A 25,266-nucleotide genomic window follows, 5' to 3' on the forward strand; every position below is an offset into this window, starting at 1 on the left:
CAATCATCCCGTCCAGCCTTGAGAAGGTCAGCCTGCACTTTCAGCCACCTCTCTCTGTCTCTGGTCCTGCTCCAAGCCCGGGTGCGGGTGGTGAAGGAGAGAGGGAGCCGCCAGGTTTGTGTCTGAGAGCTGCCAGGACCCTCACGGCCGGCTGAGTCTGGGTGTGGGTGTTGGTGTTGGTGCAGCCGCTTGAGGGGCGGGGGGGTGGGTTTGCCTGCTCTCTCTTGTTAGAGGTGGAGCCTGGTGACACCAGACTTTGACCATGAAGTTCCTGTTTGACGGGTGCCGGTCACCCACCACCCCTGGGAGGCAGTAGTTTCGGACCGAGCCACTGACCAAGCTCAGCTCCTCCGCACTGTGGGCGACAGCAAGGGGACCCTGTTAACCCAGACTCCGCACTGTGGGCGACGGGAGTGGACACTCTCGGCTTGCTGCTGGAGACTCGGGGAGGCAAAACCAGGGAGTATGTATCTGGCTGCCTGACCCACCTCTCTAGGAAGAAGCAGACCCCGTCAGTCCGGCTATGGAAGGCTATCTGATCGCTCCGGTAAGTACAAGCCTGTGACTCTCCAGCGACCATGGGGTCCGCTGCTCTGTGGCCGCTGGTTTAACTGTGACTCTCTTTCAAACTTGCAGTACCCCGAGGATATTGCCCCTTACGACAGCGAGGTGTACAGACAGCCCCATGAGTATTACACTTACCTGGGCAGCGATGGGGACAGCCACAGCGGTGAGTTCGCTCCTCTCTCTCTCTCTCTCTCCAACCCATCTCTCTCCTTCCTCGCTGTCCTTAACTGACCTCTCTCAAATTTTTGTTTTCGATATGGGAGACACCGTCTCCTTTTCACACACAGTCTACAAGGGGGGATGAGGGCAGTTTCTGCCCCTGTTGGGACTCTGTGCGTTCAGAGCGCGGAGTAAAGTGCTCTGCAATGTAAAGTACATTCCAGCATTACACAGCGGATACTGGCTGGGGTGCACCCCACGCCATCTCTCTCTCACACACACACATCGCCCATTGTAGTCCGAAAGATATTGGAAACCAAACCAGCAGATCACTGCATTCAGGCTAAATCTGCCAGTGGGATTTATTTGTGCACTAGATAATTACATGGAAGCAGAAAAGTTAATACTGAGCAATGCCATTCTTCAGTAATGCAGGATTTTGCAATAGGGTGTGGACGGCAATTCAACCATTTTTGATACCCGATAAATACTGAAATAAAGTCTGTGTAGGGATTGAGAGCAACTACATCCTTCAGAAAGCCACGCAGGCAGAATAGGCTGTTCTGTCTGTGATTCTATGGAAACTGCTTTTACAAAAACAGAAGTAGAGAGCTGGGTATTTGCAAATTAATGTACATGAATGTTATGGCGCAAGTTTTCTTTTACATAACTTGCCAAAGCAAGACGCTTGTTAATACTGGACCCTTCCACCTGTTAAGTCCTGCTGAATCCCTGTCAGGAATACTTAAAAAATTCAGAAGGGCCTTTCTAAATAGTCAGGCATTCAGGATATTAATCACTTCCACCTCTTGAGCAGATATGGGGGGTGGTGGTGGTGGGGGGGTCAGTAACAGTTCTGTGGTTGTCCAGAGTTTTGTTTCCTTTTCACATCTGCGAGTGAATTTTGCAAGTCAGAGCTGCTGGTGAGAAATGTTAAGTCTGCAGGCGGGCAACTGTCCAAGCCGTGTGCATGACATGTACACGGCACCACACAGTGAGGTGGCAACGTTGGGGTCGGCTTCCAGAACAACGCAAAAAAAAAAACCCGCTCTCAATATCTGCGATTCGACGTCAGCTCAGAAATGCCCCAACTGTGTAAGATGACCAGAACCGACAGCCTGACCACCCCACTCCCGGGAGGGTATTTGAAGTCCAGCTGGAGGATTGGAAACCGAGCAGGAGATACTGTTCCTGAGATTCCAGTCTGTGTTTGCATCACAACCACTGAACAGAGATTATTAGGCTGTTGTCATTTTGCTCTCTGTGGTATCTTACTTTGCTTCCTATACAACATGAGTGACGGCATTTGAAGCTGCTTCATTGGCTGCGAGGCTATGGTTTAAGGATGCGAAGAGTTATGCAAGTCTCTTTCTGTTTTTGATTACATTAATTTCAATCGATAGCATCAGGACCTTCAGCTTTTTCGATCAGAAGTACTCCGGCACCACAAACCTACCCTTTCTCAAACAGTTGCATCAAAAACTCACTTTAAGTAGCACTTCTTCAACCTGCACCAAAAGTTGACCATGTAACCTCACGGTGAATGAGTTTCTTTGAAACCCTTGTACAAGAGCACTTTGTAGAACAGAAAAAAAATCCAGTGAACAGCAAGGAGATGAAGAAACTGTTAATACAATTGACTGAAGAAAGAAGACAGAGCAGAGAGGAAGACAGGGAGGAAATGGGGAAGGTAGAAGCCAAAATAAAGACGAGAGAACTCTGATTTCAAGCGACAATTAGGGTTAATATTCAGGAAAACACATACAACAGATACCAAGGGCTCAATATGGCAGAGTATTGAGTGTCAGAAATAAGTAGAGAGAAACTTAAAAAGGAAATTAGGAATGCTAAGAGAGTGGGTAAGTAAAATAAAGTAAAACCCAAAGGGGTTTTAAAAGTATAAAGAGCAAAAAAAAGGGGGAGGTAATGGCCCAGTGGTATTATGACTAGACTGTTAACCCAGTGACCCAGGTTATGTTCGAGAGACTGGAGTTTGAATCCTGTCAGGGCAGATGGAATTTTGAATTCAAGTAATACAATAAATGGAATTAAGTGTGAAAGGGTGGCCCTTGTCGATTGTCATCTGATTCACTAATGTCATTTCGGGAAGGAAATCTGCCATCCATACTTGCTCTGGCTTACACGTGACTCCTGACCCACAACAGTAGGGTTGACTGTGAGCTGCCCTCTGGGAAATTAGGAGGGGCAAGAAATGCTAACTTAGCCAGCAACGGCCACACCCGATGAATCAATTTTAAAATAAGCTAACAAGGGAAAGATTAGGGTCTGGACACATAATCATGTGTGGACCCAGAAGATGTGGGCACTATGTCTCAATGGAAAAGGATGATTAGATTCCCTCCAGTGTGGAAACAGGCCCTTCAGCCCAACAAGTCCACACCGACCCTCCAAAAAGCAACCCATCCCCCTACACCTAATGCTACAAGGAATTTAGCATGGCCAATTCACATAACCTGCACATTTTTGGACTGTGGGAGGAAACCGGAGCAAACCCACACAGACACAGGGAGAATATGCAAACTCCACACAGAGAGTCACCTGAGGTGGGAATTGAACCCAGGTCTCTGGCACTGTGAGGCAGCAGTGCTAACCACTGTGCCACCCATTAATAGAGATATAGATATCAGAGTAGAGGGGTGTGATATATTTGAAGAAATTGATATAGAGAGAGGGGAGGTACTTTCAGGTTTAACATTAGAACATAGAACATAGAACAATACAGCACAGAACAGGCCCTTCGGCCCACGATGTTGTGCCGAACATTTGTCCTAGCTTAAGCACCCATCCATGTACCTATCCAATTGCCGCTTAAAGGTCACCAATGATTCTGACTCTGCCACTCCCACAGGCAGCGCATTCCATGCCCCCACCACTCTCTGGGTAAAGAACCCACCCCTGACATCTCCCCTATACCTTCCACCCTTCACCTTAAATTTATGTCCCCTTGTAACACTCTGTTGTACCCGGGGAAAAGTCTCTGACTGTCTACTCTATCTATTCCTCTGATCATCTTATAAACCTCTATCAAGTCACCCCTCATCCTTCACCGTTCCAACGAGAAAAGGCCTAGCACTCTCAACCTATCCTCGTACGACCTATTCTCCATTCCAGGCAACATCCTGGTAAATCTTCTCTGCACCCTCTCCAAAGCTTCCACATCTTTCCTAAAGTGAGGCGACCAGAACTGCACACAGTACTCCAAATGTGGCCTAACCAAAGTCCTGTACAGTTGCAACATCACCTCACGACTCTTGAATTCAATCCCTCTGCTAACATTCTTAAAACTGGAGAAATATTTAAGTCCAGAAAAGATGCAACATCAAGGGCCGAGGCAGTAATTTTCAAACCTTTTCTGGCCACAGATAATGTGCCAGAGGATTGAAGGACTGCTAAGATTGACCCATCATTAAAAACGAACGGGACAGACCAGGATATTACATACCGGCCAGTCTAACCTTGGTGGTGGAAAAGTTATTAGAAAGAATTCTGAGGGACAGAATATATCTACACTTGGAGAGATGCAGATTAATCAGGGATAACAAGGATTTGTTAAGGGAAGACCATGTTTGACAAATTAGATCAAATCTTTTGAGTACATAGCTGGGAATTGATGAGGATAAAACATCCGATGTGGTGGACATGGGGTTTAGCAGGGCTTTTGATAAGGTCCCTCAGGGCAGACTGGTCAAGGAAGTTAGAACCCAAGGGATCCAAAAGCTAAATGGCAGATTGAATCCAAATCTGAGTGGAAGCCAGGGAGAAGAGAATGATGGTAGAAGGGTGTTTCTGTGACTGGAAGTCTGTTTCCATTGGGATACCACAAGGCTTGATGCTGGGACCCTTGCAGTTCGTGGTATCAGAGTCATACAGTGTAGAAAAGGCCCATCGGCCCATAGAGTCTGCACTGATATAACTACCGCTAAAGGCACGCTAATCCCAAATTCCTGCATGTGTCCTATACCCTTGGATGTTATATTTCAAGTGGACGTTCAAATATTTTTAAAGGTTGTAAGGTTTCCCAAGCAGTAAAATTCCAAATTCCCACCACCCTCTGACTAAAAACATTTTTCTCGAATCCCCTCTGAATCTACTGCCCCCTACTTCAAAACTATGCCCCCTTTATGATTGACCCCTCAACCAAGGGGAACAGCTGCTGTCTCTTCACCTTGTCCATACCCCTCATAATATTATACACCTCAATCATGTTCCTCCTCAGCCTTCTCTGCTCTAAAGAAAACACCCCAAGCCTACCTAATCTCTCCTTATAACTCAACTTCTCCATCCCAGGCAACATCCTGGTGAACTTCCTCTGTACCCCGTGCAGTCCTATCACATCCTTCCTGCAGTAAGGTGACCAGAATGGCGCACAGTACTTCAGCTGTGGTCTGAACAATACTCTGTAGAACTCCAACTTTAGCTCCCTGCTCTTAAACTCTATGCCATGACTGATGAAATAACTGAAGGTGCATTTGATGATTTGAATTTAAATGCAGGGGGGTACAATCAAGATGTTTGTGAATGGTATGTATGTAGTAGATAGGGTGTTAAATAATGAGTAGGATAGCTGTAAACTGCAGGAAGATATCAACAGACTGATCAGCTGGACAGAGCAATAACAAATAATTTGGAACAATTTGGAAAATTATGAAATAATGCATTTGAGGAGGACTGACAGGATTTCACTGTGAATGGTAGGGCCTTGTAAAGTATTGAAGATCAGAGGATCCTTGTTATGCATATTCACAGACCCTTGAAGAAAGTGCAGGTAGATGAAGGGTTAAGAAGGCATATGGGATACTTACCTTTATTAGCTGAGATCTAGAATACAGAGCAGCAGGGAGGTTGTGCTGTAACAGTATAAAATGCTGATTGGGCCACAAGGCTTGATGCTGGGACCCTTGCAGTTCGTGGCATCAGAGTCATACAGTGTCGAAAAGGCCCTGTAGTGTGTGCAGTCCTGGCCACCACATTACAGGATGGGTGCGATTACACTTGAGAGGATGCAGAGAAGGTTTACCAGGATGCTGCCTGGACTGGTGGGTCTGAGCTATGATGAAAGATTGGGTAGACTAGGGTTGTTTTCCTTGGAGTTGTGAAGGTTGAGAGAGACCTGATAGAGATCTGCACAAGATTATGAGGAGCTTAGATAAGGCAATTTTTCCTTCTATAGTAAGAGGGTCAATTAGATTAGACTACCTATGGAAACAGGCCCTTCAGCCCAACAAGTCCATACCTACCCTCTGAAGAGTAACCCACCCAGACCCATCCCCATATTCACCCCTGACTATGGGCAGTTTAGCATGACCAATTCACCTAACCTGCACATCTTTGGCTTGTGGGAGGAAACCCACGCAGACACAGGGAGAATGTGCAAACTCCACACAGTCAGTCACCCAAGGCAGGAATCAAACCCTGGTGCTGTGAGGCTGCAGTGCTAACCACTGAGCCAACGTGCCACCCCAGGGACAGGGGCTTAAGATAAGATGTAGAAGGCTAGGAGGAGAGTTGAGCTCAATGTTTTCTCACTCAGCGTGGTGGGAATCTGGAACTCACTGCCTGGCAGGGTGGTTAAATTAGAAACTCTTATAATATTTAAGCAGTATTTAGATAGTAACTTCCAGGTTTATAAGCCAAGAACGGGAAAATGGGACTTTCTAATCAGATCTTTGTTGACCAGAGTAGATATGATAGGCTGAATGACCTCCTTCTCTGTTGTAAATATCTTTGAGTCTGTCCTGATAGGGTGATCCCTACTTCTATAACAGTGCCCCCTTGTTTGGGACTCACCCACAAAGGGAAACATCCTTTCCCCATCCACCTTGTCAAGACCATTCATGTTCCTATATACTTCAGTCAAATCGGCCCTTGCTCTTCTAAACCTCGGTGGAAACTAGCCCAGCCTGTCCAATCTGTCCTCATAAAACCATGCCTGATTGCAGGGGTCAATCTGGTGAAACTCTGCTGAATCGCCTCCAAAACATTTACATCTTTTAAATAAGGAGGCTAGAACTGCAAACAGTCTTCAAGTTGTGGTCTCACCAGTGTCCTGTATAACTGAAGCACATTCTTTTATATTCAGTTCCTGCTGTTATAAAGGATAGAATTCCATTAACTTTCTTGATGACATGCTGTACCCACATACTAACTTTCTGTGACTCATGTATAAGAACACCTAAATGCCTCTACAACCATTTACTTCTAATGGGATTATATTTGCTATCTTTCAGTACAATGGAATTTTTCCTGAATCTATGAAAATTAATACCTATGCATCAACTACTTCACTAGCAACCTCGTTTAGGACCTTAGGACGAAATCCATCTGGACCTGGAGATCTCTCAGTCCACAGCTCCAAGAGTTTGCTCAGTACCATTTCCCTATTGATTGCAATTTCCAATTAGATTAGAATCCCTACAGCGTGGAAACAGGCCCTTCGACCCAACAAGTTTACACCAACCCATCCAGATCCATTCCCCTACCCTACATTTACCCCTGACTAATGCACCTAACACTTTGGGCAACATAGCATGACCAATTCACCTGACCTGCACAGCTTTTGGACTGTGGGAGGAAACCAGAGCACCCGGAGAAAACCCGCACAGACACGGGGAGAATATGCAAACTCCATACAGACACCCAAGGCTGGACTCGAACCTGGGTCCCTAGCGCTGTGAGGCTGCAGTGCCAACTGCTGAGCCAACGTGCCACCCAGTTTCTAGGTGTCTCTCTCTTTTCCACCTCCTGGTTTACAGCTATTCATGAAAACATTTTTGTATTCTCCACAATAGAACAAAGAACAAAGAAAATTTACAGCCCAGGAACAGGCCCTCCGGCCCTCCAAGCCTGAGCCAATCCAAATGTACTGTCTAAACCTGTCGCTCAATTGCTAAGCATCTGTATCCCTCTGCTCCCCACCTACTCATGCATCTGTCCAGATGCATCTTAAATGAATCTATCATGCCCGCCTCTATCACCCCTGCTGGCAACGCGTTCCAAACGCCCACCACCCTCTGTGTGAAGTACTTGCCGCGTGTATCCCCCTTAAACGTTCCACCTCTCACCTTGAAAGCATGACCTCTCGTTATTGAATGAAGACAGAGCCAAAAATTTGTTCGTTTCATCTGGCATTTCCTTACTATTTATTAACTATTAACTCTCCATGCTTGCACTCCAGAAGTTCAACGCTCACTTCACTTATTCACTTGCAAATAATTGTAGAATGTCTTGCAATTTACCTTTGTGTTCCCGGCCAGCTTCGACCTGAATTTCTTCCTCCACCTTTTAATCATTCTCTGCTGTACTTTATATTTTGACTAATCATTTAATCTGCCACTCATCTTGGCAAAATTATGTGCTTTTTCCTTAAGTTTGATTCCTTCTCCAGCTTCTTCAGTTCTCTGCAGATGCTGCATTTTCTCTTTAGGATTTCTATTTGGAGCAGGAAAGGTACTTATTCTGGTAGTTCTGGAGTATGTGCAGAACTTCCTATTATCTCAACAACCTCTTCTAGGGAGGGGGCATCATCCAAGGCAGCCATCCTTCTGCACACTGTGACAACTTATATTTGACAACAGGGACTTCTAGAAGTCAACAAAGAACCTGGTCATGTGTTGACCACCCACCCCTACTGCAGTGGAACCTGGATCACTTACTGATGTCAGAGTAGGAACATTGAGAGCTTCCACATGCTGTGACCACATCAAGTCCTGGGAATGAAATGCAAGGACCACTGGGCTAGCTGCAAGGGACCGCCATGCAGCTACCAGCATCGAAGCCCTACTCCTGAAGAACCAATTCCGATGGATGGAACATTGCACCAGTGGGTCCTCCCCTCTCAACTCTCCATTGACCAATGCTCAAAGGGTGGCCGAAGGCAAAGTGATAAGGATATGTTGAAGTTCTCCATCAAAGCTTGGAGATATTGACAATACTGACGAGGAAGAGCAAGCTGCTGACCTCTTGGCCTGGCGCCTCCTTATTCATCAAAGTGCAAGTCACATGGAGGTTTCATGATTTGACCACAAATTGGAGCAGTGGTTGCAGAAGAGTCACAGCCCTGGGCTGTGAATTCCGTTTTCCAGCAACATAACCCCGCTGTGGACAAACCTGTAAAAGCTCAGCAGGTCTGGCAGCATCTGTGAAGAGAAATCAGAGTTAGCATTTCAGGTCCAATGACCCTTCCTCACAACAATTTGTTCACCTTGTTGTGAATGCTGTGTGCATTCAGATACGGAACGTTTAGTTTGTCATTTTGTTACCTAGTAACATCTAAACTGGTTTGTTGGTGCATTACTAGTTTTTTTTTCCTTTTCCTGCCATTCTCTGATCCTCATTTCGCACTTTATTGTTTCCTTTCTTCCCTTGGTTGTATTCTTTGATATATCACACCTTACAGCAAAAGGATGGGGTAAAGATACAGGTCAGGGAGGCAGTCTGGGCAGGGGGATGGTCTCTGGGTGTGGGAGGGTGGCCTCTGGATGTGGGGAGCACGGCGATGAGATCCAGGCAGGATGGCAGGTCAGGAGCACAACTTCGGATAGTCAAAGACACCAGTCTCTAATTGCGCCGCATTTCTCTCACTCTATCTCTGTGTCTTCTGCCTTTCATTGTCTATCTCTGTGTGACTTTCACCTCTCTACTGGGTGGCATGCTGGCTCAGTGGTTAGCACTGCAGCCTCACAACACCAGGGTCCCAGGTTCGATTCCAGCCTCGGGCGACTGTCCGTGCTGAGTTTGCACGTTCTCTCTTTGTCTGTGTGGGTTTCCTCTGGGTGCTCCGGTTTCCTTTCACTGTGCAGGTTAGGTGAATTGGCCGTGCTAAATTGCCCAAAGTGTTCGGTGCATTAGTCAGGAGTAAATGTAGGGGAATAGGTCTGGGTGGGTTGCTGTTCAGGGGTTTGGTATGGACTTGTTGGGCTGAAGGGCCTGTTTCCACACTGTAGGGAATCTAATCTAACCTAAACCATGCTGTGTTTTCCCTTATTTTTATTCTCTATCGTGCTCTCTTCCTTTCTCTATCTCTCCCTCACTTGCTTTCTCACTCCCTCACTCTCTTCCTGAGTTTCATGCTACTTCTCGCTGAGTCCCATTTCTGTTCCTCCAGCTCTCTTTCGCTGTCTGCTGCTTCCCTGACCCAGTTGCCTGCTGACTGCTCTGTTGTTTAATTCAGATCTCCTCTCGTTTCTCTACTCCCACTAACAGACTGGGATTACACAAGTGGCCACATTCATGGAGACTTTGAGTCATTTGCTGACCATCACTTCACCGAATTGCAGAGCGTTCAACCCCCCCAGCTGCAACAGCTGTACCGACATATGGAGCTCGAACAGCTACACGGGTTAGAATCCTTACCAGCGACCACCATTCCCATCGGAACAGCAATACATTACAACAAAACACAACCTTCAACAACTACCAGCTTCACATCTCCCCAGGTAGGTCACACACTCAACAAGGAGAGAGTACCTTACTGTCTTCTATCTTCATTGGAGCTCTTGGGGATGATTCGGATTTTCACATTGGCACCTTCCCTTCCCTGACTTGCCCCATTACTACCTCATATTGATTTGCCCCCATTACCATCTCCAATCCAATCCATTCCTGGATGACCCCCCCCCTAATATCTTTACAATTCACTGGGGTAGCAGGTTGTAAATTGCACTCTGTTGTTCCTGGAGGGTTTTTTTTAAGGTATTCACAGTACCCCAATTTGCCTGACTTTCTGACCAAGGTTGATAGACAGCACAGATGAATTTTCTGTATCATACAAGAATTATTCTATTATAAGTAATTAGCCTATAAGTAAGGTAAACTGATGTAAACCATTGGCACATGGCATTACTAACTAAAACTGTAATCCCTTATGAGCTCCCTCTTACACAGACATAAAGGCAAACAAATAGGGAAAAGAGATTATTGGCAGAGAGAGGGAAACTGGGAAGTCAGTTCAGTGGCATGTGCTTCCCAGTTCCAAGGTCAATATGATCCTTCTTTAGCTTGACATCTTGTTCTGGGTGCTTTTATTGGTTCGTAAGAAGTACAGAAGTAACAGAATTGCTTGCAAAATACCTCTGATTTTTCAATTCAAATGTCAGAGCTTACAACAACTGCTGTAGGAAAGGTTACCATTTCCTTTAGGTTGAAACCGAATTTTTGTCTGCAGAGAACATGCAGCTTTTGCTCATTTCTCTCCCCAGCCCTTTCTGTCTGTCTCTCTGTGACTTGTTTCCAGCTCCAAGCTGCCCATCCACTCGAGCACCAGTCGCACAGTTGTTAGCTGTAACTAACGTTCTCTGCCATTGAAAAGAGACCCTAGTCCATAAACTGACCAACAAGAGAGCCACCTCCAACAGAATGATGACACTCTTGGCTCCTCTTCATGTGCAATTCAACCATCCATTACTTCTTTTTCAAACTGGTGTTTGCACAATTCTTCCAAAGGGTGGCAGGATACTTGTATTTCAAATGAGATAGTCATTTCTCATTTCAGTTCACAGGTTTCAGAAACACAAAAATAAAAATGGTAGTCATTAGAGAAGCATTAGCAGAAGGTCATCTCTACAAGTGATATAGTCATTAAGATTCTCCAGCAATACACAGGCACCTCTATATTTGATGGCAATCATTGACATATGGCAGACCCTGTTTTTGGCGTGAATACATTGTGAACTCTACATTTAATGTGAAACTATCAAACATGGTCAGCTCTATGTTTGACTTGAATCTTTAAAACATAGCCATTTCTATGCCTGATGTGAATCTTAACATAGGGCCAGCTCTATGTTTGATGTGAATCTTTAACACATGGTCAGATTGATGTTTGATGTGAATCTTTAATACTTTAGCAAGTCTATGTTTCACATCAATCTTTAGTGTTTGGTCAGCTCTATGGTGTAACCTGAATCTTTAACACTTGGTCAGCTCTGTGTTTGATGGGAATCTTTAAAACATGATCAGATTGATGATTGATGTGAATCATAAACACATGGTCAGCTCTGTGTTTGATGTGAATGCTTGCAACATGGCCAGCTCTGTTTGATATGAATCGTAATACCTAGTCATAGAGTCATAGAGATGTACAGCATGGAAACAGACCCATAGGTCCAACTCATCCATGCTGACCACATATCCTATGTAAATCTAGTCCCATTTGTCAGCATTTAGCCCATATCCCTCTAAACCCTTCCTATTCATTTGCCCATCCATATGCCTCTTAAATGTTGTAACCGTACCAGCCTCCACCACTTCCTCTGGCAGCTCATTCCATACACGTGTCATCACCATCTGTGTCAACAAGTCGCTCCTCAAGTCCCTTTTATAACTTTCCCCTCTCACCCTAAACCTATGCCCTCTACGTCTGGACTCCCCCACCCCAGGGAAAAGACTTTGCCTATTCACCTTATCCATGCCCCTCAAGATTTTATAAACCTCTATAACGTCGCCCCTCAGTCTCTGACTCTCTGAAAACAGCCCTAGCCTATCAGCCTCGCCTTATAGCTCAAGCCCTCCAACCTTGGCAGCATCCTCGTAAATCTTTTCTGAATCCTTTCTAGTTTCACAACATCTTTCCCATAAGAAGGAAACCAGAATTGCATGCAATACTCCAAAAGTGGCTGAAGTAATGTCTTGTACAGCTGCAATATGGTCTCTCAACTCCTATACTCAGTGCACGAACCAATAAAGGAAAGCATACCAAATGCTGCCTTCACTATCCTATCTACCTGCGACTCCACTTTCAAGGAGCTATGAACCTGCACTCCAAGGTCTCTTTGTTCAGCAACACTCCCTAAGACCTTACCATTAAGTGTATAAGTCCTGCTAAGATTTGCTTTCCCAAAATGCAGCACCTTGCATTTATCTGAATTAAACTCCATCTGCCACTTCTCAGCCCATTGGCCCGTCTGATCAAGGTCTTGTTGAACTCTGAGGTAAGCTTCTTCGCTGTCCGCTTAACCTCTAATTTTAGTGTCATCTACAAACTTACTAACCATACCTCCTATCTTCAGCTCAATGTTTTATATAAATCTTGAATCTATATTTCATGTGAATTTTTATACAGAATCAATTCCATGTTTAATGTTAATTTTTAACACATGGACAACTCTGTGTTTGACATGAATCCTTAAATAACAAACAGTTCTATGTTTTATGTGAATATTTAAGGCATGGTGAGCTCTATGATTGATGTGTTTCTTTAATACATCATCAGCTCTGTGTTTGATGTGATTCTTGAACACATTGTTATATCTATGTTTCATGTGAATCTTTAATACATGGTCAGCTCAATGTCTGAGACAGGATCGGTTCAATGCTTGTCATCAGTCTTTAACACATGGACAGCTCTGTGTTTGACATGAATTCCTTAAATAATGAGAAGTTCTATGATTGGTGTGATTCCTTCATGTGTGGTCAACTTTAAATTTGATGTGAATCTATAATCCATGATCAGCTCCATGTTTAATATGAGTCTTTATTCCATTGTCAGCTCTATGCTTCATTTGAATCTTTAATTCACAGTCAATTCTGTGATGGTTGTGAATATAAAAGACATTATAAACTCTCTGTTTGATGTGATTCTTTAACATACAGTTACATCTCTGTTGGATGTGGTTGTTTAAACATGGCCAGCTCTCGGTTTTATGTGAACCTTTATGGCATTGTCAGCTCTCTGATGTGAATTTAATGCAGGGTCAATTCCATGTTTGACAGCAATCTTTGACAAATAGACAGCTCTACTTTTGACATGAATCTTTAAATAATAACAATTTCAATGTTTGATGTGACATGGTCAAATCCATGTTTGACATCATTCTTTAGCACATGAACAGCTCTGTGTTTGATGTGAATCTTTACGACATTGTCAGCTCGACATGTGATACGAGTATTTAATGCAGGGTCAGTTCCATGTTTACGTCAATTTTTTTAGCACATGGATAGTTCCACCTTTGATGTGAATGTTTGACGCGTGGGCAGAAGGATGTTTGACTTGGTTCTTTAATACATGGTCAGCTTTATGATTGACTTGAACCTTTAACAGCTCTATGTTTGATATAAATTTTTAATATATGGTTAGCTCTGTATTTGACATGAACCTTCGATACATGGTCAGCACTATGTTTAATACATATCTTCAATGTATGTTTGACTCTATATTGATGTGACCCTTTAATACATGATCAGTTATATTGCTTGGTGTGATTCTTTCATGCAGGGTCAGCTGTAACTCTTCAAGACATGAATCTACAATACAGGGTCAGCCAAAAGTTTAACTTGAATGTTTAATAGGCAGTCAGCTGTATATTTTACATGAATCCTTAAGACATGGTCAGCCCTATGTTTGACATCAATCTTTAACACATGGTCAGCTCTTTAATGCATAGACACCTTGGTGCTTGATATGAATCTTTAATACTTGGTCCGCAGTATGTTTGATGTGAATCACTATGTGGTTAACCTTCTGGTTATCATCTGGTTCTCATTCTTTGATAAATTTTCAACTCTTCATTTGGTCTGATTCTTTTACATATGGTCATCTTTTGTACCTCTTTAAAGGAGGGAAGTTTTGCATAAAGCCACCAGGAATGGGAGAGATCCTTAATGAGTATTTGTATCGGTATTCACCAAGAAGAAGGACATGACTGATATTGAGGTCAGGGATAAGTGTGTGAATACTCCAGAGAATGTCAATTTATTGAATGAGGAAGTTTTAGGTATCCTAAATTGCATTAAGATAGACAAGTCCCCAAGGCCAGATGGGATCTATCCCAGGTAGGCAAGGGAAGGAATAGCTGGGGGATTAGCAGATATCTTCATATCCTCTTTGACAATAGGCCAGGTTCCAATTCCTTGTTTAAGAAAGGAAACTGAGATAGTCCGGGAAACTGTAGGTTGGTGGGCCTAATATCTGTGGTGGGGAAGCATTTGGAGAAGATACTGAGGGACAAGATATATGCAAATTTGGAATAGTGAGAGCAGCATGGTTTTTGTACGGGGAAGGCCATGTCTTCACCAAACTGATTGAATTTTTTTTTCAAAAGGCGACAAAGTTAATTGATGAGGGAAGGGCAGTGGTTATGGTTTATATGGACTTTTGGAAGGCATTTGATAAAGTCCCACATGGCAGATTGGTACAGAAACTAAAATCACATGGGATTCAGGGTGGGCTGACGTGATGGACACAAATCTGGCCTGGTCATGGAAGGCAGAAGGTGGCGGTGGAAGGGTGTTTTACAGAATGGAGGCTGGGTAACTAGTGGTGTTCCACAGGGATCAGTCTTAGGTCCTCTGTTGTTTGTAGCATATATAAATGATCTGGAGGAAAATGTGTGGTCTGATTCGTAAGTTTGCAGATGACACGAAGATTGGTGGAGTTGCTGACAGTGCTGACGATTGTGAAAGGATACAACAGGATGTAGATAGATTGGGGACTTGGGCACAGAAATGGCAGATGGAGTTTAATCCAGACAAATGTGAGGTGATGCATTTTGGAGGATGAAATTTAGGTGTGAATTATACTGAAAATGGCAGAACCCTTAGGAACATTAACATAGAGATGGATCTGGGTGTGCAGGCCCACAGTTCCCTAAAAGTGGCAACACGGGTGGCCAAGGTGATTCAGAAGGCATATGGCATGCTGGCCTTCATCAGCCAGGGCATGGTGTACAAGAGTTGGCAAACCATGAGGCAGCCATACCAAAACCCTTGTTAGACTGCATTTGGAGTATTTTGTGCAGTTTTGGTCACCACACTACCAGACAGAAGTGGAAGCTTTGGAGAAAATGCAGAGAAGGTTCACGAGGATGTTGCCTGGTCTCAGGGGCACTGGCTCTGAGGGAAGGTTAAACAGACCAGGGTTGTTTTCACTGGAAAGATGGTGGCTGAGAGGAGACCTGACAGAGGTCTACACAATTATGAGAGGCATGGATAGGGTGGATAGTCAGAGGCTTTTTCCCAGGGCTGAAGTTTCAATTACAAGGGGACACAGGTTCAAGGTGAGAGGGGGAAAGTTCAAGGGAAATGTGCGAGGGAAGTTTGTCACACAGGGTGTGATAGGAGCCTAGAACACACTGTCTAAAGAGGTGGAGGAAACAGGCACATTGACAACATTTAAGAGGCACCTGGATGGTTACATGAACAGGGAGGGAATAGAGGGATACAAACTGAATGAGGGCAGAAGGATTATTTTTTAGTTTAGTTAGGGCATGATGATCAGCACAGGCTTGGAGGGCCGAAGGGCCTGTTCCTGTGCTGTATTTCCATTTTGTTCTTTGTTCTTTGTTCTTTAAGACACGGCCAGGTATGACGTGTGATGTGAATCATTGATACATGGGCAGCTCGTGTTTGATGCAAATCTTTTATAGGTGGTGAACTGTATTGTTGAGAGCATAATTTACTGGTGGAAAAACCAGAGAAATAGATGAGTATATTAACTATCAGAGGATGTAGGTCTCACTGCAGCTGTACAAGGTGCTGGTGAGACCTCATCTGAAGTGTTGTTAGCAGTTTTGGTCTCCTTGGTTTAAGGAACAATTTCATTTCATTGATGATTTGGAGACACCGGTGTTGGACTGGGGTGTACAAAGTTAAAACTCACACAACACCAGGTTATAGTCCAACAGGCTTATTTGGAAGCACTAGCTTTTGAGAATTTTTAGAGAATTCTCCCCAACCACCTGATGAAGGAGTGACACTCCAAAAGCTAGTGCTTCCAATTAAACCTGTTGGACTATAACCTGGTGTTGTGTGATCTTTAACTCATTCCATTGAGGCAGTTCCGAGAAGGTTTACTTGAATATTCCTCGGTAGAAGGATTGTCTTATGAGTGAAGGCTTAACAGGTTGGGACTCTACTCACTGGAATTTAGAACAATGAAGTGTCATCTCGTTGAAACATAGATTCTTAAGGGGCTTGACTCGGTAAATGCTGAGAGGCGGTTTTCCCTCGTGGGAGAATCTAGGAACAGAAGGGTATAATCTCAGGATAAAGGGACACCGGTTTAAGACTGAGATAAGGAGGAATTTCTCTCAGATTTTTGTGAGTCTTTGGACCTCCTTGCCTTAGAGAGCTGTGAGGCAGGGTCCAAGCATTCATTGAAGGCTGAGAATCAAGTGTTACAAGGAAAGAGTGGGTGAGTGGACATGAAGAGCATTGATTAGATTAGATTACTTACAGTGTGGAAACAGGCCCTTCGGCCCAACAAGTCCACACCGACCCGCCGAAGCGCAACCCACCCATACCCCTACATTTACCCCTTATTACCTAACACTAAGGGCAATTTAGCATGGCCAATTCACCTAACCTGCACATCTTTGAACTGTGGGAGGAAACCGGAGCACCCGGAGGAAACCCACGCAGACACGGGGAGAACGTGCAAACTCCACACAGTCAGTCGCCTGAGTCGGGAATTGAACCCGGGTCTCTGGCGCTGTGAGGCAGCAGTGCTAACCACTGTGCCACCGTGCCGCCATTCAACTATGATCCAATTGAATGGCGGAGAGGGCTCAAGGGGTCAAATGGCCTACTCCTGTTCCTAATTATTTTGGTCTTATGGTCTCTGTTTGACATGTATCTTCAATACATGGTCAGATCTATGTTTGACATGTATCTTTAATACATGGCCAAATCAATATTTCATATAAAACTTTAAAACATCGTCAACACAATTTATAATCTGAGCTTCTAAGCAGAACATGTTTCTAACCGTTGAAGGTATCTGATGCCCTGTTTCATAAGAGGTGGCAACCGGGGTGAGTGTTCATGCATTTCCTGCTACAGTGGGAATATTGCTAAAGTCAGGAAGTGTTACAGTTCCAGCTGATCTCAGGACGTTGCCAAGCCCAGGAAATGCACAGCAACAGTGAGTGTTACTACTGACTCTAACGTCCAGAGAGACATGTGAAATACAGGCATTACAACAGATAATCCGCCTGCTCAACCTCTCCTGTCTCTGTCAGCATTCTCCTCAAGGTGTATTATTTTAAGCACACTTGCATATCATCTTCCATGTCCCCTTCATCGACATCCATCCAAATATCATATCCCAACGGCTAATCAGGTTTTCATCTCAGACATTGCGTCTGGAAGGGATATTAATAGACGGGCTGAAGAGGAAAATCTCTGGCAGATGAATTTCAATGTAAGCAAGTGAGAGATTATTCATTTTGGACTGAGAAAAGATAGATCAGAATTACTTTTCAGATGGTATGAAGCCAAGGAGACTTGGCTTTCAGGTACGTAGATCAGGTAGGAATCGATTACTGCAGATGCTGGAAGCTGTACTGCAAACAACAAGTGCTGGAGATCACAGCAGGTCGGACAGCATCCGTGGAGAGAGAGCAGGCTAACATTTCGAGTTTAGATGACTCTCCATCAGAACTCTGATAAAGGTCATGTAGACTCGAAACGTTAGCTTGCTCTCTCTCCCTGGATGCTATCAGACCTGCTGTGATGTCCAGCACTTGTTTTCACCACATTACATCTTTAAAATGTCATAAACAGATACAGAAAATAATTAAGGTGGCTAATGGAATGTTGGCCCTTATATTGAGAGGAAGGGAGTACAGGGTGCAGTAATTATGCTGGCAGTTATACAAAACTTTGGTTGGACCCCACTAGGTGTTCTGAGAGCAGATTGGGCACCACACTTTTGGCCTTGGGGAAACTACAACGCTGGTTTACAAGAGTTATGCTTGGACTTCAGGAGGAGAAGAGAGATTATACATATTAGGCCAGTTTCTCTAAAGTTTAGAAGATTAGGGGTGGTCTGATTGAAGTCGTGAAGACATTAATGGGAAAAGATAGGGTAGATAAAGGTTAAGTATTTTCACTGATTGGGAATTCCAGAACTCGGGGGCAAAGTCTGAAAATTAGGGCCAGACCGTTCAGGAGAGATATTAAGAATCACTTCTACCCACAAAGCTGGAAGAGGTTTAGAACTTCCTTCCAAAAACGGCAATGGATGCTGGAGCAGTTGTTAGTATTAAATCTGAACCCCCCCTCGCCAGTGTGTCGATCGTCCCTCATTCTTACCACTTTTGTAGCCTCAAATGGTCTGCTTACGCCACTCCTTCTGTAATATCACAAGAAGATTACAGTGCAGAATGGAGCCATTTGGTCCACTCTGTCTACACCAACATCATAATTTAGCGCTATTCTCCTGCCTTCTCCCCATAACCTAACACAAGCCTGCTCCACACTCATTGCAGTACATTCCAGACCCTAACCATAGAGTCACAGAGCTGTACAGCATGAAAACAGACCCTTCTGTCCAACTTGTCCATGCCAACCAGGTGTCCTAAATTAATCTAATCCCAATTGCCAGAATTCAGCCCATATCCCTCTAAACCCTTCCTATTCATGTATCTATCCAAATACCTTTTAAATGTTCTATTGTACCAACCTCCACCACTACCTTTGGCAGCTCAACCCATACATGGACCACAATCTATATGAAAATGTTGCCCCTTAGGTTCCCTTTTAAATCTTCCCCCTCTCTTCCTAAACCTAAGCCCTCTACGTTTGAACGCTTCAATCCTGGGGAAATGACCTTGACTATCCATGCCCCTCATGATTTTATAAACTTCTAAAAAGTCACTCCTCAGTCTCTGACGCTCCAGGGAAAGTAGCCCCAGCCTGTTCAGCCTCTCCCGATAGCTCAAACTCTCCAACCCTGGCAGCATCCTAGCAAATCTTTTCTGAACCCTTTCAAGTTTCACAAAATCCTTGCTCTTGTAATCAGACCAGAATTGAACGCAGTATTCCACAAATGGTCAAACCAATGTCCTTGAGTGAACCTATTTCCACCACACCCTCGGGCAGTATGTTCCAGACACAAGCCAGTCACTGCATTAGTTTGTCCTCACATTGATTGTGCTCCATTTACCAATTAGTTGAAATCTCTACCTACTCATTTTCATTCCTTCCATAACTGTTTCTTCCTCTCTACCTTGTCCAGACAAATCCCGATTTTGAACTAATCAAGCAATTCCCTCCAGGATAGACAATCCGAGCATCTCTGATCCTAAGTGTATATTGTATCAGGAAGTAGTTAGAGAAAAAGGTCTTTAAGGAAGGGCTGCACCCAGGTGACCACTCCTATTTCTGGGATGAACCCATTTGTTGAGAGTGAAACATGTTTTTTTTCCCTCTGGGAGAGTGTTTGTAGGAACTTTTCAACATTGTATTTCTTGAGCAAGACGTTAATGCCAAGACATGAATAAGATCCATGCACAATTAGTCACTTGATCACAAGTACCAGAATATCAGAATGACACATTTTCTGCATTTCTGCATTTTATTTTTTCTTACCTTCAAGAATAGCCTTAATAGGCAGAAAGTTTTTGTTTTAAATGAACTTTTTTTGTTTGATTGTCTTTCCCCAAAGATGGACTGTGTGTTTTGGATTATTTAGAGGAAGGACAAGTATACTTTCCTGTTACAGGTTATGTATGTGAAGCAGTTATTGTAGTCTTGTTTTGATAATAAGCTCACAATTGCATTTATTAAAGAAACCTTATTGGATTATATTTTGATTTTAAACCTGATATAGGTAAGGTGGTCTTGATAACTGGAAAATGTATTTTTCTTTTATGTTGTGACTGAGGAGTAGTCAGATAGGAGCGAGAATGAACTCTTCCAGCCTTGATTATCCTTTTGTAGTTCCATGCTATCCCCTTGCATTTGGTAAAGGGCCCCCAGCTTATATTGTGCACAAACTTTAAAATTGTGTACAGAGCAACAAAGGTATGACATGAAGCATACCACTACGTTTCATTATTCCAGGGGAAAGATCACCAGATAGTAACCTGATGGTGCTGTACAGAACCACCACTCAATACCCTTCTTGTAGTTGGGAGCTTAATGCCACACATGCTACTCCCACCTGGCTTTGTAGACACTCATAGAACTGTACAGCACAGGAATGGGCCCATTGGTCCACTATGTTGTGCCGAACATGACACCAAATTAAACTAAATCCCTTCTGTCTGCCATTGGCCCATATCCTTCCATTCCTTGCATATTCATGTTATTGTCTGAAAGTCCCTTCAACACCCCTATCGTATCTGCCTCCACCACCACTCTTGGCAGTTTGTTCCAGACTCATAGAGTCATAGAGATGTACAGCATGGAAACAGACCCTTCAGTCCAACCCGTCCATGCCGACCAGATATCCCAACCCAATCTAGTCCCACCTGCCAGCACCCGGCCCATATCCCTCCAAACCCTTCCTCTTCATATACCCATCCAGATGCCTCTTAAATGTTGCAATTATACCAGCCTCCACCACTTCCCCTGGAAAACCTGCCCCTCACACCTCCTTTGAACATTCCCCCCTCACCTTAAATGCATGCCTCCTAGTTTTAAACATCTCAACTCTGGAAAAAAAAATTCTGATCTATGCATTTCATGATTTTATAGACTTCAATCAAATCTCCCCTCAGCCTCTGCCGCTCCAGAGAAAACAACCAGAGTTTTTTCCAGCCTTTCCCATGAGCACTTTTCTCTAATTCAAGTAGCATTCTGTTAAACCTCTTCTGCAACCTCTCCAAACTGTCTACATCCTTCCTGTTCAGGATCCTGCCATTACCTTCATACTTTTCCTTAACATTTGATCTCCCAAAGTGCAGCACCTCACACTTAGCTGGATTAAACTCCATGTGTGATTTCTCAGCACGGTGGCTCAGTGGTTAGCACTGCTGTCTCACAGTGCCAGGGACCTGGGTTTGATTCCAGCCTTTGGGCGCCTGTCTGTGTGGAGTTTGCACATTCTCCCCATGTCTGCGTGGGTTTCCTCTGGGTGCTCCGGTTTCCTCCCACAATCCAAAGATGTGCAGGTTAGGTGAATTGGCCATGCCCACAGTGTTCTGGGATGTGTGGGTTAGGTGCATTAGTCAGGGGGAAATGTAGAGTAAGAGAGTAGGGGAATGGGTCTGGGTGGGTTACTCTACGGAGGGTCAGTGTGGACTGGTTAGGCCAAAGGACCTGTTTCCACATTGTAGGGATTCTATGGTTAACACCTGAACTGATCAATATTCAGTTGTTTCCTTTGACAACCTTCCACACTATCCACAACTCCACCAATCGATGTATCGTCTGCAAGCTTACTAACCCGACCACCTATATTTTCATCCAAGTCATTCGTATATATCACAAACAGCAGAGGTCTCAGTATGGAACCCTGCAGAACACCACTAGTCACAGATCTCCAGCCAGAAAAACACCCACCACTACACTCTCCCTTCTATAGCAAGCCAATTCTGAACCCGTGCAGCCAAGTCACTGTGGACCAAGGGTCTTTGTCCAAAACCTTACTAAAATCCATATAGACAACATCCACTGCTCTACCCTCATCGATCACCTTTGTCACCTCCTCAAAAAATCTATCAAGTTAGTAAGACATGACCTGTCCTGCACAAAGCCATACTGATTATCCCTAATTAGGCCATGCTTTTTTTTTAAAGATCCCCAACAGCGTGGAAACAGGCCCTTCGGCCCAACAAGTCCACACTGACCCTCCGAAGAGTAACCCACCCAGTCCCATTTCTCTCTGACTAATGCACCTAACATTATGGGCAATTCAGCATGACCAATTCACCTGACCTGCACATCTTTGGAGTGTGGGAGGAAACCAGAGCACCCAGAGGAAACCCACGCAGACACGGGGAAAATGTGCAAACTCCCCACAGACAGTCACCCGAGGCCTGGATTTGAACCTGGGACCGTGGTGCTGCGAGGCAGCAGTGCTAACCACTGTGCCACTATGCCGCCCTTTTCTAAATGCAAGTAAATCCTAAATTTAAGAATTCTCTCCAGTAGCTTCCCAATCACCGATGTAAGACTCACTCTGTAGTTTCCTGGATTATCCCTTCTTCCCTTCATGGACAGAGGAACAACATTAACTACTTGCCAGTTCTCTGTGGCTAATGAGAATTCAAATATCTTGGCCAGAAGAGAAATCTTCTCTCTTGCCTCTCTCAGTAACATGGGTAGATGCCATCGGGCCCTGGGGACTTATCCACCTTCATGCTCTTTAAGTGACCCAACACCACTACTTTCTTGATCTCAAAATGCCTTAGCATATTAGCATCCACACACATCTCACTACCCTCCATAACCTTCTCCTGGGTGAATACCGATGCAAAGTACTCATTTAGGGTCTCACCCGCATCCTTTGCCTCTGACTCCCTCGAGTGGTCCTACCTTCTCCCTGGTTGTCATTTTGTTTTTAATGAATGGATAGAATGCTTTGGGATTCTGTTTAACCCAACTCGCCAAGGTCATTCCATGGCCCCTTCTTGCTCTCCTAATTCCCTGCTTGAGTACTTTCCTGCTTTTCTTATATTCCTCACGGGACTCTGTCTGATTTTAGCTTCCTAAACTGTTCCTCGGATGCTGCCTGAACTGCTCTGCTCTTCCAGCACCACTAATCCAGCAACATATCCGTACCTTACCAGCCTTATTTTGGCATCGCTGACTTACACTGTGTGGTCCCAGAACAGACTGCTGTGGGACACTATGTGGACCTTTAAACATTGAAAATCTGCTCGGCACTGTGCCACTCCCTCGGTACTGACCCTCTGACAGCGCAGCATTCCCTCAGTACTGACCCTCTAACAGTGCAGCACTCCATCATTACTGACCCTCTGACAATGCAGCACTCCATCAGTACTGACCCTCTGACAGTGCAGCACTCCCTCAGTACTGACCCTCTGACAGTGCAGCACTCCCACAGCACTGACTCTCCGACAGTGCAGTACTCCCTCAGTACTGACCCTCTGACAGTGCAGCATTCCCTCAGTACTGACCCTCTGACAGTGCAGCACTCCCTCAGGACTGACCCTCTGACAGTGCAGCACTCCTTCAACATTGACTCTCCACTGGTGCAGTGCACCCTTAGTCCTGACCCTCTGACCGTGCAGCACTCCCTCAGTACTGACACTCTGACAGAATGACAGTGATAGAGTCATAGAGATGTACAGCACAGAAACAGACCCTTTGGTCCAACTCGTCCATGCCGACCAGATATCCCAACCCAATCTAGTCCCACCTGCCAGCACCTGGCTCATATCCCTCTCAAACCTTCTTATTCATATACCCATCCAGATGCCTTTTAAATGTTGCAATTGTACCAGCCTCCACCACTTCCTCTGGCAGCTCATTCCATACACGTACCACCCTCTGTGTGAAAACGTTGCCCCTTAGGTCTCTTTTATATCTTTCCCCTCTCTCCCTAAACCTATGCCCTCTAGTTCTGGATTCCCTGATCCCAGGGAAAAGACTTTGTCTATTTACCTAGCCATGTCCCTCATGGTTTTATAAACCTCTATAAGGTCACCCCTCAGCCTCCAACACTCCACGGAAAACAGCCCCAGCCTATTCAACCTCTCCGCCTCAAATCCTCCAACCCTGGCAACATCCTTGTAAATCCTTTCTGAATCATTTCAAGTTTTAGGAAGGAGACCAGAATTGCAAGCAATATTCCAACAGTGGCCTAACCAATGTCCTGTACAGCCGCAACATGACCTCCCAACTCCTGTACTCAATTCTCTGACCAATAAAGGAAAGCATACCATTCGCCTTCTTCACTATGAACCTGCACTCCAAGGTCTCTTTGTTCAGCAACACTCCCCATGACCTTACCATTAAGTCCCGCCCTGATCTGCCTTTCCAAAATGCAGCTCATCGTATTTTTGAAAATTAAACTCCACCTGTCACTCCTCAGCCCATTGGCCCATCTGATCAAGGTCCTATTGTAATCTGAGGTAACCTTCCTTACTGTCCACTACCCCTCCAATTTTGGTGTCATCTGCAACTTACTAACTGTACCTCTTATGCTCACACCCAAATCATTTACATAAATGACAAATGCTAGTGGACCCAGAACCAATCCTTGTGGCACTCCACTGGTCACAGGCCTCCAGTCTGAAAAACAACCCTCCACCACCACCCTCTGTCTTCTACCTTTGAGCCAGTTCTGTATCCAAATGGCTAGTCCCCCCTGTATTCCATGAGATCTAACCTTGCTAACCAGTCTCCCATGGGGAACCTTGTCGAACGCCTTACTGAAGTCCATATGGATCACATCTACCGCTCTGCCCTCATCAATCTTCTTTGTTACTTCTTCAAAAAACTCAATCAAGTTTGTGAGACATGATTTCCCACGCACAAAGCCATGTTGACGATCCCTAATCAGTCCTTGCCTTTCCAAATACGTGTAAATCCTGTCCCTCAGGATCCCTCCAACAACTTGTCGACCACCAAGGTCAGGCTCACTGGTCTATAGTTCCCTGGCTTGTCCTTACCACCTTTCTTAAATAATGGCACCATGTTAGCCAACCTCCAGTCTTCCAGCACCTCACCCGTGACCTTCGATGATACAAATATCTCAGCAAGGGGCCCAGCAATCATTTCCCCAGCTTCCCACAGAGTTCTCGGGTACACCTGATCAGGTCGTGGGGATTTATCCACTTTTATGCGTTTCAAGGCATCCAGCACTTCCTCCTTTATAATATGGACATTTTT

The 25,266-nt window shown here is 44.6% G+C and overlaps 1 protein-coding gene across 1 annotated transcript in view; it reads left to right on the forward strand.

Annotated features, from left to right (window-relative positions):
- The first annotated feature begins 302 nt into the window (after positions 1–302).
- The window catches only part of spi1b (Spi-1 proto-oncogene b), a 43,546-nt gene continuing 18,582 nt past the window's right edge, over positions 303–25,266 (forward strand). The window contains exons 1-3 of the mRNA XM_043706315.2: positions 303–547; positions 637–730; positions 9,949–10,181. Of these exons, the coding sequence (XP_043562250.1) occupies positions 524–547; positions 637–730; positions 9,949–10,181 (351 nt within the window). The 5' untranslated portion in view covers positions 303–523. The remainder of the gene's footprint in view (positions 548–636; positions 731–9,948; positions 10,182–25,266) is intronic.

This window comes from Chiloscyllium plagiosum, unplaced genomic scaffold (genome assembly GCF_037043375.1).
Source record: "Chiloscyllium plagiosum isolate Xiang-an unplaced genomic scaffold, Cpla_swu_hap1 HiC_scaffold_18, whole genome shotgun sequence".
NCBI lineage: Eukaryota > Metazoa > Chordata > Chondrichthyes > Orectolobiformes > Hemiscylliidae > Chiloscyllium > Chiloscyllium plagiosum.